The sequence below is a fragment of the Coregonus lavaretus genome, assembly GCF_964263955.1.
Source record: "Coregonus lavaretus genome assembly, contig: HAP1_SCAFFOLD_7785, whole genome shotgun sequence".
Classification (NCBI taxonomy): domain Eukaryota; kingdom Metazoa; phylum Chordata; class Actinopteri; order Salmoniformes; family Salmonidae; genus Coregonus; species Coregonus lavaretus.
This window is the reverse complement of record NW_028158738.1, coordinates 1,887-14,988: the sequence shown is the minus strand read 5'-3', so window position 1 is coordinate 14,988 and position 13,102 is coordinate 1,887. Positions and strand designations below refer to the sequence as shown.

General features: G+C 45.5%; 1 protein-coding gene across 1 annotated transcript; it reads left to right on the top strand.

Moving 5' to 3' along the window:
• Positions 1 to 5,643: 5,643 nt before the first annotated feature.
• LOC311123649 (protein unc-13 homolog C-like) lies at positions 5,644 to 9,670 on the top strand (the record flags this gene model as incomplete). The annotated part of the gene is made up of 1 exon (XM_084197892.1): positions 5,644 to 9,670. A coding segment is annotated over one exon (4,027 nt), but the record flags the coding sequence as incomplete, so codon positions are not given.
• Between the last annotated feature and the right edge of the window lie 3,432 nt (positions 9,671 to 13,102).

Genomic DNA, 13,102 nt, shown 5'->3' with positions numbered 1-13,102 from the left:
CGTCGATCCAGAGCATCCCAAACATGCTCAATCGGTGGTGACATGTCTGGTGAGTATGCAGGCCATGGATGAACTGGTACATTTCAGCTTCCAGGAATTGTGTACAGATCCTTGAGACATGGGGCAGTGCATTATCATGCTGAAAGATGAGGTGATGGCGGCGGATGGATGGCACGACAATGGCCCTCAGGATCTCGTCACGGTATTTCTGTGCATTCGAATTGCCATCCATAAAATGCAATTGTGCCAGTGGCCATCGAAGGTGTGCATTTTCCCACTGAAGTCTGTTACGACGCCAAACTGCAGTCAGGTCAAGACCCTGGTGAGGACGACGAGCACGCAGATGAGCTTCCCCGAGACACATTCTGACAGTTTGTGCAGAATTTCTTTGGTTGTGCAATCTCACAGTTTCATCAGCTGTCCGGGTGGCTGGTCTCAGACAATCACGCAGGTGAAGAAGCCAGATGTGGAGGTTCTGGTCTGGCGTGGTTACACATGGTCGGTTGGACGTACTGCCAAATTCTCTTAAACGATGTTGGAGGCGGCTTATGGTAGAGAAATGAACATTCAATTCTCTGGCAACAGCTCTGGTGGACATTTCTGCAGTCAGCATGCCAATTGCACGCTCCCTCAAAACATGAGACATCTATGGCATTGTGTTCTGTGACAAAACTGCACATTTTAGAATGGCCTTTTATTATCCCCAGCACAAGGTGCACCTGTGTAATGTTTAATCAGCTTCTTGATATGCCACACTTGTCAGGTGGATGGATTATCTTGGCAAAGGAGAAATGCTCACTAACAGTGATGTAAACAAATTTGTGCACAACATTTGAGAGAAATTAGCTTTTTGTGTATATGGAACATTTCTGGGAACTTTTATTTCAGCTCATGAAACATGGGACCAACACTTTACATGTTGTGTTTATATTTGTGTTCAGTATACATTGAAAAGCACATTTTGAGAGTAACATCTGAAATAATCTCCTAGCTATCCCCATATAAAGTAGCACGCCTGTTGAATGCAAAATGGTCTGTTGTAGAAGCCAAGCGACCCAGCCCATGTTGTTAGACCGACTGGCTCACAGTCACAGCCCATCAGTAAAGGCTAATGCTGATGCTGTGTTTCACAGCCCATTTCACGTGTGCATTGTGTGCATCGTGTGTATGTGTGTGTGTGTGTGTGTGTGTGTGTGTGTGTGTGTGTGAGAGAGAGAGAGAGAGCCTGTCTCTGTAGTCATAAGACTATGAATGCATCAGTGGTTAAACCCCTGAACTAATGTGGAGCAGCTGCTGGCTTACACTCCACAACAGTCCCCACTCCTGGCCAGTGACAGCCTATCACAACCAACATCTCACAGCTAGCCAATCACATCCAGCAATTCATAGCTACTCGCTCACAGCTAGCCAATCGCATCCCGCCTTTCTTAACTACTCGCTCACAGCTAGCTAAACGCATCCAGCCACTCCTAGCTAGCCGCTCACAGCTAGCCAATCAGATACAGCCACCCCTAGCCAGCCATTCACAGGTAGCCAATCATGGGGGGCCTGATTCGGAATTGAGATAAGCGTGCACAACTTGGACCTTCGCGTAAGGCATGCGTTGATGTGGGACAATGGGAGACTTAAGTGAAAACTCAAGATAAGCGCATGGATCTCATTTCAGAATACCACCCAGAGACAGAGAGGCTTTGCGGTTCATCCCTGTGTTGCTCAGTCAGGGCACCTAATCCCACAGTCCTTCGGTAAATCTGAAATGGCACACTATTCCCTTATTTCCTTATTAGTGCACTACTATTAGCTAAAGCCCTCAGCCCTATTATTTCAATCATTGTAGTGCTCTACTTCTGCCCTATGGCCATAATAAGACATATTACTTAAATGATCGATTCTCATAATGCCAATCAATGTCAATTAACTAATGTCAATCATAATAATGATAATATGTACAATATTTTCCCCCATACCTTTCTATAATAGCGATCTTTGTGAGCCAGAATAGAAAGCACCAGCCTCGGGGGCATGGTGTGTAATGGGTCAGAAACAGGACATATCTCAGTCTGCCTCAGTAGAGGTACCAGGACTGATCTGGGTCAGGGTGTAATGACGTTACTATGTCGAACACATCAACCCATGCATACTCAATACTATTTAGACCCACACAATGGGTTCAGACCCACTCATTTCACTGAGTCTCTAATTTGAGATGAATAAAATGTAGCTAGTTATTTTATCCTGATTAACACAGTGTCAGAGCGTGAATAGAGTGTAATTGTGTATTTACCTCGGGCGAGCAAGACAGCCGGGCCTCCACAGCAGTATGTGGGGACATCGTGTGTCGGAGCATTATGACGTATATACAGTGGGGAGAACAAGTATTTGATACACTGCCGATTTTGCAGGTTTTCCTACTTACAAAGCTTGTAGAGGTCTGTAATTTTTATCATAGGTACACTTCAACTGTGAGAGACGATATCTAAGACAAAAATCCAGAAAATCACATTGTATGATTTTTAAGTAATAATTTGCATTTTATTGCATGACATAAGTATTTGATCACCTACCAACCAGTAAGAATTCCGGCTCTCACAGACCTGTTAGTTTTTCTTTAAGAAGCCCTCCTGTTCTCCACTCATTACCTGTATTAACTGCACCTGTTTGAACTCGTTACCTGTATAAAAGACACCTGTCCACACACTCAATCAAACAGACTCCAACCTCTCCACAATGGCCAAGAGCAGAGAGCTGTGTAAGGACATCAGGGATACAATTGTAGACCTGCACAAGGCTGGGATGGGCTACAGCACAATAGGCAGGCAGCTTGGTGAGAAGGCAACAACTGTTGGCGCAATTATTAGAAAATGGAAGAAGTTCAAGATGACGGTCAATCACCCTCGGTCTGGGGCTCCATGCAAGATCTCAACTCGTGGGGCATCAATGATCATGAGGAAGGTGAGGGATCAGCCCAGAACTACATGGCAGGACCTGGTCAATGACCTGAAGAGAGCTGGGACCACAGTCTCAAAGAAAACCATTAGTAACACACTACGCCGTCATGGAGGTCCCCCTGCTCAAGCCAGCGCATGTCCAGGCCCGTCTGAAGTTTGCCAATGACCATCTGGATGATCCAGAGGAGGAATGGGAGAAGGTCATGTGGTCTGATGAGACAAAAATATAGGTTTTTGGTCTAAACTCCACTCACTGTGTTTGGAGGAAGAAGAAGGATGAGTACAACCCCAAGAACACCATCCCAACCGTGAAGCATGGAGGTGGAAACATCATTCTTTGGGGATGCTTTTCTGCAAAGGGGACAGGACGACTGCACCGTATTGAGGGGAGGATGGATGGGGCCATGTATCGCGAGATCTTGGCCAACAACCTCCTTCCCTCAGTAAGAGCATTGAAGATGGGTCATGGCTGGGTCTTCCAGCATGACAACGACCCGAAACACACAGCCAGGGCAACTAAGGAGTGGCTCCGTAAGAAGCATCTCAAGGTCCTGGAGTGGCCTAGCCAGTCTCCAGACCTGAACCCAATAGAAAATCTTTGGAGGGAGCTGAAAGTCCGTATTGCCCAGCGACAGCCCCGAAACCTAAAGGATCTGGAGAAGGTCTGTATGGAGGAGTGGGCCAAAATCCCTGCTGCAATGTGTGCAAACCTGGTCAAGACCTACAGGAAACGTATGATCTCTGTAATTGCAAACAAAGGTTTCTGTACCAAATATTCAGTTCTGCTTTTCTGATGTATCAAATACTTATGTCATGCAATAAAATGCAAATTAATTACTTAAAAATCATACAATGTGATTTTTTTGTTTTAGATTCCGTCTCTCACAGTTGAAGTGTACCTATGATAACAATTACAGACCTCTACATGCTTTGTAAGTAGGAAAACCTGCAAAATCGGCAGTGTATCAAATACTTGTTCTCCCCACTGTATGTGTGTGTGTGTGACGTGGTGAGTGTGTGTGATGTGGTGTACCTACTGCAGCATTTTAACTACTGAAGTAATTACAGTAATAGCCTGTCTCCTGCTGTAAAAAGGAGGCATATCAATGTGGCCATTGGCTCTATTGACCCTGAGAAATCCATACACACATACACACACACATACACACACATAGCCTACACATTCACTCAAACACACACGCAAGATACGCTCTCACGCACATACACACACGTACACAGACATGTACACACAAGTACACACAATACACACACACACACACACTTCACCATAAAAGCACTAGCAGAAGATTATATTGGTGAACAGTCACTTAAATACATTTTTGTTGTGATGCGTGGAACTCGTACTTTATTTTACCCAAATTAAATCAAGCATACTCATTGGTTGTGGCTTGTGTGAATCCCATCCCTACTGCAGTCTTTGATAGGCCACAGTGAGCCTGTGAGGATTTTCCCAGTGTGAAACTGTAGATATTATGGATTTTTGTGTGTGGATCACTGCGCAGGGTTTCACCTCAATGATATCAGATTAATCCTTCTTCATGATAAGAGCATTGTTGTTTTGTTGCTTTGTGCTATCCTAATATATCTCTGTGTTAGATTATCTGGTGATAAAGTATATGTGTGCTAGTATATCTGTGTGCTAGTATCTCTGTGTGCTAGTATATCTGTGCGCTAGTATCTCTGTGTGCTAGTATCTCTATGTGCTAGTATATCTGTGTGCTAGTATCTCTGTGTCCTAGTATCTCTGTGTGCTAGTTTCTCAGTGTGCTAGTATATATGTGTGCTAGTATCTCTGTGTCCTAGTTTCTCTGTGTGCTAGTATATCTGTGTGCTAGTATATCTGTGTGCTAGTATCTCTGTGTGCTAGTATCTCTGTGTGCTAGTGTGTCTCCTGAGTGGCGCAGTGGTCTAAGGCACTGCATCGCAGTGCTAACTGTGCCACTAGAGATCCTGGTTCGAATCCAGGGAGACTCATGGGCGGCGCACAATTGGCCCAGCGTCGTCCAGGGTAGGGGAGGGAATGGCCGGCAGGGATGTAGCTCAGTTGTTAGAGCATGGCGTTTGCAACGCCAGTGTTGTGGGTTCGATTCCCACGGGGGGCCAGTGTAAAAAAAAAAAAACGAATAAAAAAAACGAATTTTTTTTTTTTTTTTTTTTTTAATTATTCACTAACTGTAAGTCACTCTGGATAAGAGCGTCTGCTAAATGACTAAAATGTAAAAGATTTAGTATATATGTGTGCTAGTATCTCTGTGTGCTAGTATCTCTGTGTCTTATAATCTCTGTGTGCTAGTATCTGTGTGTGCTAGAGTATCTCAGTTATAGTATCTCTGTGCTACAGTATCTTTCGTCTATGCCTTTACTAACACTTCCCATTGTTTCTCTCTTTTTGCAGAGCAATGCGTCTGGTCCTGTGGAGAGCCAGTGGATTTCACAGTGATTCCCGTCCCCAACTCGGATGTATAGAGTTGGAGTTTTGACACGAGCTCATCTAAGCAGGCCTGTCAGAGTTGTGTGTCTGCCTGGGGGTTGACGCTCCCTCCAACGTCCCCCCTCCCCCCTCCTCCACCACCACAACCAACACCACCGCTGGCTCCTCCACCGCTGGCTCCTCAGCCCGAGCAGAGCCGCTCCACTGCATCTTTAATAGACATCTCTCAAAACATTGCCTTCCATGGTTTCTGCCCTACTCCAGACCCTATCATCTTACATCGTGAAGATTTGCAAAGGAATGTTTACAAAGAAATTGGCGAATCCCACAAAGAAGAAAGAGAGTAGCGACAATAAAGAGCCCAAATTGACCACCACTGATTTGCGTGACCAACGTAACCTGACGCCGACACTCTCCACCACTCTGAAAACCACAGTGAAAAAAATCAGCAAATGCTCTTCGGCGCGTAACATCTCTCTTGAATCGGATGACGGCAAAAACGACTGCTCATCTCTCTCCCCGACTTTCAGTTACCGTGTAGCGATAGCGAACGGACTCCCGAAAAACGCTCTTCTGCTGAACAATAATGAGAGTATCTTCCAGGAGATCCTCTCCATCAATAGTGAATACTCTGACTCCCTGATTGAGGCCAAACCTGTGCGTAGATTCGATGAGCAGAAATCTCACACCATGCCAGTGAGACGGAACAGGAAGAGCCTCATTAGTCTGGCGCCCTCCGATGGCAGCTCCGAGGGCGAGAGGGTGGAGCGCTCCAGTCTGCACACTCTCCGGCTCGGCGCGCTACGCAAGCTGAGGAAATGGAAAAAGAGTCAGGAGTGTGTGTCTTCGGACTCCGAGGTGAGCAACTGGAGGAAGACCCTGGGTATCCGGAGCAAGTCCCTAGACCGGGCTGGGCGGCAGCAGAAGTCGACCTCGGTCTTAGAAGCCGGGTCCAGCTCTACAGGCTGCATCAACCAGACGCAGGATGTGATGGAGATGATATTTAAGGAGCTGCAGGGCATCAGCCAGATCGAGACAGAGCTTTCGGAGCTCAGGGGACACGTCAACGCCCTGAAGAACTCCATCGACGAGATCTCCTCCAGCGTGGAGGTGGTGCAGACTGAGATCGAGCAACTGCGTACCGGCTTCGTCCAGTCCCGGAGAGAGACGCGGGACATCCACGACTACATCAAGCAGGTCAGCCACCAGGCCAACAAGGCCAGCCTGAGGTTCATAAACGTTCCTGAAGAGAAGCTGGAGAAAACTGAGAGTCTCATCTACCACATTCTAAAGGACAAAATGGGATTTGCTGAAGCACATAAAACCCTTAAAATAGAGCTAGCCCATCGGTTAGGGCAACAAAGAGAATGTTCCAATGCGAAACCTAGGCCTATTATTGTAATATTCTCAACCCCCTCAGATAGAGATTTAGTTTTGAAAAAATGCTACAAACTGAAGGGGACTGGTATATCTGTATCCACTGATAGCTTAACGACTCATGACGTGAAGGAAAGGAAAGATAAAGAAGCCATGTCCTCCTCTCAAACCTATGAGAGCATGGACATTAAGGTCTCAGCCAAGGACAAAGCTGAGAGTGATGACTGGGACTCTATGGACAGTGACAAGGAGCTAGACGAACTAAACAGGAACAAATATGCAATGGTGGTGTCTAAGCCTGTCCACAAACATAAAGCAGATAAAAAGAGGCATGGTCACCATGAGCACGGTAGCCGGTCTGCGGACGAGGCAGGCTACTCTGCCTCAGTTCACTATGCTGACGACTCCTATGATGAGTCTGACAAAGCCTCCAAGCCCTACTATGGTGACCTCACCCCCGGCTGGCTCTCTCAAAGCGACTACTCCACCCCCAAGCTCAGCCGCTCCGAGTCTGACTGCTCCAAGCTCTGCCAGTCCTACTCTGAAGACTTCTCAGAGAGCCAGTACTTCAGCCGGCCCAACGGTGGCTCTCTGCTATCCTCCTCAGACCAGGAGCTGTGGCAGAGGAAGCAGGAGGATATGGCGTCATCGTGGTACGCCAGCCAGACCCTCAGCCAGGAGAACCCTCCGTACGCCGAGCCCAACGAGGCCGAGACCACCGAGACCATCGACAGTGGGGTGAGCAACGGGCTGGTCTGCATGTCTGGGGATAGGAGCCATTACAGCGGCTCACAGCTGTCTCTGCAGGGAGACCTCTCCCCTTGGAAGGACTGGCCTCACCTGGAGCAGGGAGCAGACTCTGGGCTGGACGCTTCCACAGAGCAGAACCTGGTGTCCGAGGTCAGCAGCCCCTTCGACCCAGCCGCCATCCCTGGCTTCCCGGAGAACATCACCAAGTGTCAGGAGGTGGACCTGGCATTTGAAGGGGAGGAGACTTTCATGTTGGATATGGTGGAAAGCACCCTGTTGGACATCGCCCCACTGGAGGTCACCAGACTGGAGAGTGCCCGGCTGGGTATTGCTCCTCCCACTACTCTCTACACAGCCCCTATCGTAGAGAAAGAACCTGTTGTAACACCACCTGTCCATAAGCCTAAATCTAAAGAGACTGCCAAAACGCTTTCTAAAGAAACTTCTAAAGCAGCTCCTAAAGCTAAAACACCTCCTAAAGAGATTGCTAAAGCTATTCCTAAAGAGGTTGCTAAAACTATTCCTAAAGAGGTTGCAAAAATTATTCCTAAAGAGGTAGCCAAAACTATTCCTAAAGAGGTTGCAAAAATTATTCCTAAAGAGGTTGCCAAAACACCTAAAGAGGTTGCTAAAACTATTCCTAAAGAGGTTTCTAACACTATTTATAAAGAGACTTCTAAACCGGCAAAAGAGGTTGCTAAATCAATTGCTGAAGAGGCTGCTAAAACTATTAAACAAAGAGAAACAGCCAAAATGATTCCTAAAGAGACTGTTAAAACACCTCCTAAAGAAATTGTTAAAGCTATTCATGCAGAGGATCCTAAAACACCTCCGAAAGACACTCCCAAAACAAGCCCAAAAGACACTCCCAAAACAAGTCCGAAAGAGGCTGTGAAAACACTTCCCAAAGACACTCCCAAAACAAGTCCAAAAGAGGCTGTGAAAACACTTCCCAAAGACACTCCCAAAACAAGTCCAAAAGAGGTTGTGAAAACACCTCCCAAAGACACTCCTAAAACTATTCCAAAAGAGACACCTAAAATGGTTCCTAAAGGGGCATCTAACACGCTTCCTAAAATGGCGGTTAAAGAAGCCCCTGAACTATCCACCCAAACATTCCCTGAGCTTGACGTCAAACACAGCTTCCAACCGAGCCAGACCAAGTCAGCCACCATGTACCGCAGCCAGAGCGAGATCCGGTCCGAGAAAGTCGTAGAGGAGGTGCCCAAGTCTTGGAGCAGCCGCCTCAGCATCGACCTCACCGACAAAGCTCCGTCCTTCAGCTTTGGGTTCGGCTCCACCCTGAAGAAGGCCAAATCAGCCCTGGAGGTGGTGTGGAAGTCAGGCCCCGCACCTAGTGCCGCTCCCCCGGAGCCACCCGCAGACTCAGGCTCCTTCATGGGCCGCTTCCGCACACTGTCCACCTCCACGGCCAACGACTCCAGCACCACCATTGACTCGGACGTCTACACAGATTCCTTCATCTACAAGGCTGATGACGAGGATGAGGCTGCCGCTGGGGACCAGCTGGAGGACAACGAGACCGCCTATGTTGGGGTGATGGAGCAGGTCCTGGCCAACCTGGAGAACCGGTCCAACGCCAACGACACAGAAGAGACAGAGGAGTTTGAGGAGCCCATACCAGATTATGATCCTGATGCCTCTCAGGATTATGTCTCTGAAGAATACGAGGCTACGACCCAGGATTACGAGGTCTCTGAGGACGTTGATGCCACGCAGGAGGCTGCAGTCGTTCTGGAGTATGACTGTAGTCTGGACGAGCAGTACGACGAGGAGTACAGTGAGGATTACATTGATGATGCCATGACGGGGGACACAGCAGAGGACACAGCAGAGTATGAGGCCATGGTGGAGTATGTCGAGGTGGAGGAGCCTGACGAGGAGGAGGAAGAGGAGTTAATGGAGGAAATGGAAGAGGGGGATGAGATGGAGGAGGCCTCCGAAACGTCTGTGTCGGAGAGGACGGAAAACCTAGAGGATGAGAACAAAAACATTACGGAGAAGGAGGAGAAGCCTGCAGAGGCTCCGCCCAAAAAGCGCATCCGTCCTACCTTTAAGGAGGCTGCACTGAGGGCCTACAGGAAGCAGATGGATGAGCTGCAGCAGCAGATCCTGGCTGGAGGTAGCTACACCTTCTCTTTACTACATTTTACTTCACTTTACTACACTACACTTTACTACACTTTACTACACATTACAGCCTGATCTGGTTTGTGGTGTATAACCAACTGCTATGGTAGTTGTCATGCCAAGCTTGACCATAGGATTTGGCAAGACAGCACAAACAAATCTGGGACCAGGCTGCTACACATTATCTTCTCTCTTTACTCCTCTTGTGGCATCGTACCAGTGTAGTGCAGAAAGGGTTACACTATATTACTCAGAGTTTTGCTCAGTTCAGGTCATAAGGTCCAAATTATGGTATGTATGTAATAACATAGTCATCACATTATCCACTGTGGATATCAGTCATACAGTTAACAGTACAATCGCATGTACATTATGGACTGTAAAATAGATATGTTTGTGTATTATCTGACTTTTATCCATGAGATTTGAACACAGACATTTATCTGAGTTGAGATGTGGAATGATTCATGTCAGTTGAACATGTCTTTGGTAAAGAAACCTTGAGGATCAGACTGAGGCCTGTAGTGGAATATGTATGCTCTGTGCTCCTGGAAATCCCCAGCGTCTGTTCCACTGGTGTTGGGATTTAAGGGACTTTTAGGTTGACTTTGACTGTTTGATTTGCTCCTGGCATCTCCTGGAATTGGTCATTGATTTTGTGCTTGATGCTAATATGAAAGGACTGTTTTCTTTGAAGGTGGGCAAGGTTAGTGTCAGGGTTAGAGGTATGTATAACATAATCCTTGTGGTGCAGCACTTTATAGCTGACCTAAACTGATGGATTTTTATTTTAGAACGCAAGGAGATTTGTAGGAGATTTGTCCGATTTTTTGTGAGTATGTCTCTTCCTCATAAAAATTGTATGGATCTAAAACGGTACAACACCCATGTTCCCAGGGAAGGATGTAATCAGAGTAGCTCAGACTTGAACAACATGGCTTCCATCCATTACCATCGACCATCAGGGACATTCAGACAATGAAAGCAAAATAACCCACTGTTTCTGACAGCTTAAAAATATTAACTAAAAACTAAACCTCAAATTCAAGTGCTGTGGGTTTGCCATGCCTGGAGCGACAGTACCCTTTTCCATTTAGTGAACTAGGCCTATTCTTGTGAATTCCGTCAGTGCTTTTAGTAGAGCATTGACCCACTTTTAAGAGTTTGATAATAATGTCAAAATATGATTTGTCTTATTGCTCTGCTATTACATTTCCCCTTTGGGATCTGCTAAATGAATCAACCGTTATACCTTAGACAAGGCTGGAATCTCATGAAACCTGGTGAAATTATATTCTTATTTCTCTTAAAAATTGTTCATTTTGATTAAAGTGAATATTAGATTTGTTTTGTTACACCTCAAAAAACATGATTTAATTAATCTGATTACACTCACTTATGGTTAACCTTTTAGAGAGCTGGAATAATGCTTTTTTTCTGAGGCTCAGGTTTGCAGGCAAAACTGCAAGCTTAATCAGACAAACATATGGCCAAAGAAAAATGATTTCTCGGTCTGTATATGTGGTTAGTATTGATTTAGTGAAGCAAACAATGAACTGTTTTAAGTGGAATGAAGAAAGGTTTTTATATCAGAGCTATGGCGGGACCAGGGGAATAGCCTGTCTCTTATTTAAAGTGAACAAGCTCTTGACCTACATGTGGTAGTAGATACAATACACGGCTACACACACAGCACACTCTCACACACACACACACACACGCACACACACGTGCACACACACACACACACACACACACACACACACACACATACACACACACACACACACACACACACACGTACAGTACACACACACACACACACACACACACACACACACAGCATGCACAGATACAGCAGTAAATCATGTATACAGTATATTGGACACAACATACTCACACTAAATCACATATACAGTATAGGCTAATGGATACAGCATACTCACACCTATATCTTAGGTATAGTATATAGGATACAACATACCCCTTTATTATAGATACAGCATATTAAATATAAATATATACAGTACATATTTTCAAAGACTTGATCTGTTAGCAGGGGGGGCGTACTTTGCACTTCAGCACTATTCCTTTGTAATTGGTTTCATTACCAGGCAAGCTAAAGCAAACACACCTCAAGCATTGTAAAGTATTAGACACTTGTATTTGACCCAGTTCAGATACGGCTACAGCTACTGCTAATGCTGCTGCTATTGTTATTGCTTGTTATTTTGTTATTGCTTGTTATTTTGCTATTGCTAGTTATTTTGCTATTGCTAGTTATTTTGCTATTGCTAGTTATTTTGCTATTGTTCATTCTATTGCTATTGCTATTTCTATTTCTAGTTATATTGTTATTACTAAATCTATTGCTATTGGTAATTATAATTTATTTTGCAATTGCTATAGCTAAATCTATTTGTATTTCTACAGCTACTACTATATATACATGAATACAGCTACAGCTACTTACAGCTACAGCTATTGTTAGTGTTAGTGTTACAGCTGCTGTTACTGTAGCCGTTACTGTATTGAGATGCTCATTTGGGCTCCCAAGGGCATTCTGTAACCAGGTCAGCCTTGCTTCAAATATTTATATGGTTTTGTTTGGTAGTGTACTGTAGCTGCTTCTGCTACTACTGCTGCCACTGTTGGCTACGAATGGCTTCTCCTGGGAGAGGCAGAGAAAGGCAGACCCTTGTCTGGTCCTGGCACACTGTGCCACATTCTATTAGCGTCTATATATAAAATATGCAAATAAAGTGGCATTAAAAAGGAAAACAGGAGTGGGAGTTGTGTTGTTATGTTAATTGATGTGGTGGGGGTCTTACTAACTCTGATCCCCCCCCCCCCATTTTCTCATGTTAAGCCTAACATTTCACGAAGTTATACGGTGTCGCAATGCTGCCATTTTTAGACTGCTGGCTGGTGCCAATAATGTAATTACTTGTTCAGTAATTAAAGTTGGAAATTCAAACATTGCAGATTGTAAGATACATTTTCGATGCAACAGCATACTTATCAGCTACCAATATAACTGTCCTGTATAGGCTACCTGAACCTGCATGACATGAGCCATCCTCACGCTCTCTCCCAGCTTGGATAGAAAGTTGTTGTGTGTAAAAGCAGTCTATTAATGCCAAATAATACAGTCAGTCCACCCTCAAAACACTAGCTTACTAGGGATTGTTTCATTATGCAGTGTACTGTCTATTGCTACAGTATATAGTTTGCAGACGACACAACAGTGGTAGGCTTGATTACCAACAAATGACGAGACCACCTACAGGGAGGAGGTGAGGGCTTCGGGAGTGTGGTGGCAGGAAAATAACCTCTCATTCAACGTCAATAAAACAAAGGAGATGATCGTGGACTTCAGGAAACAGCAGAGGGTGCACCCCCTTATCCACATCAAAGGGACCGC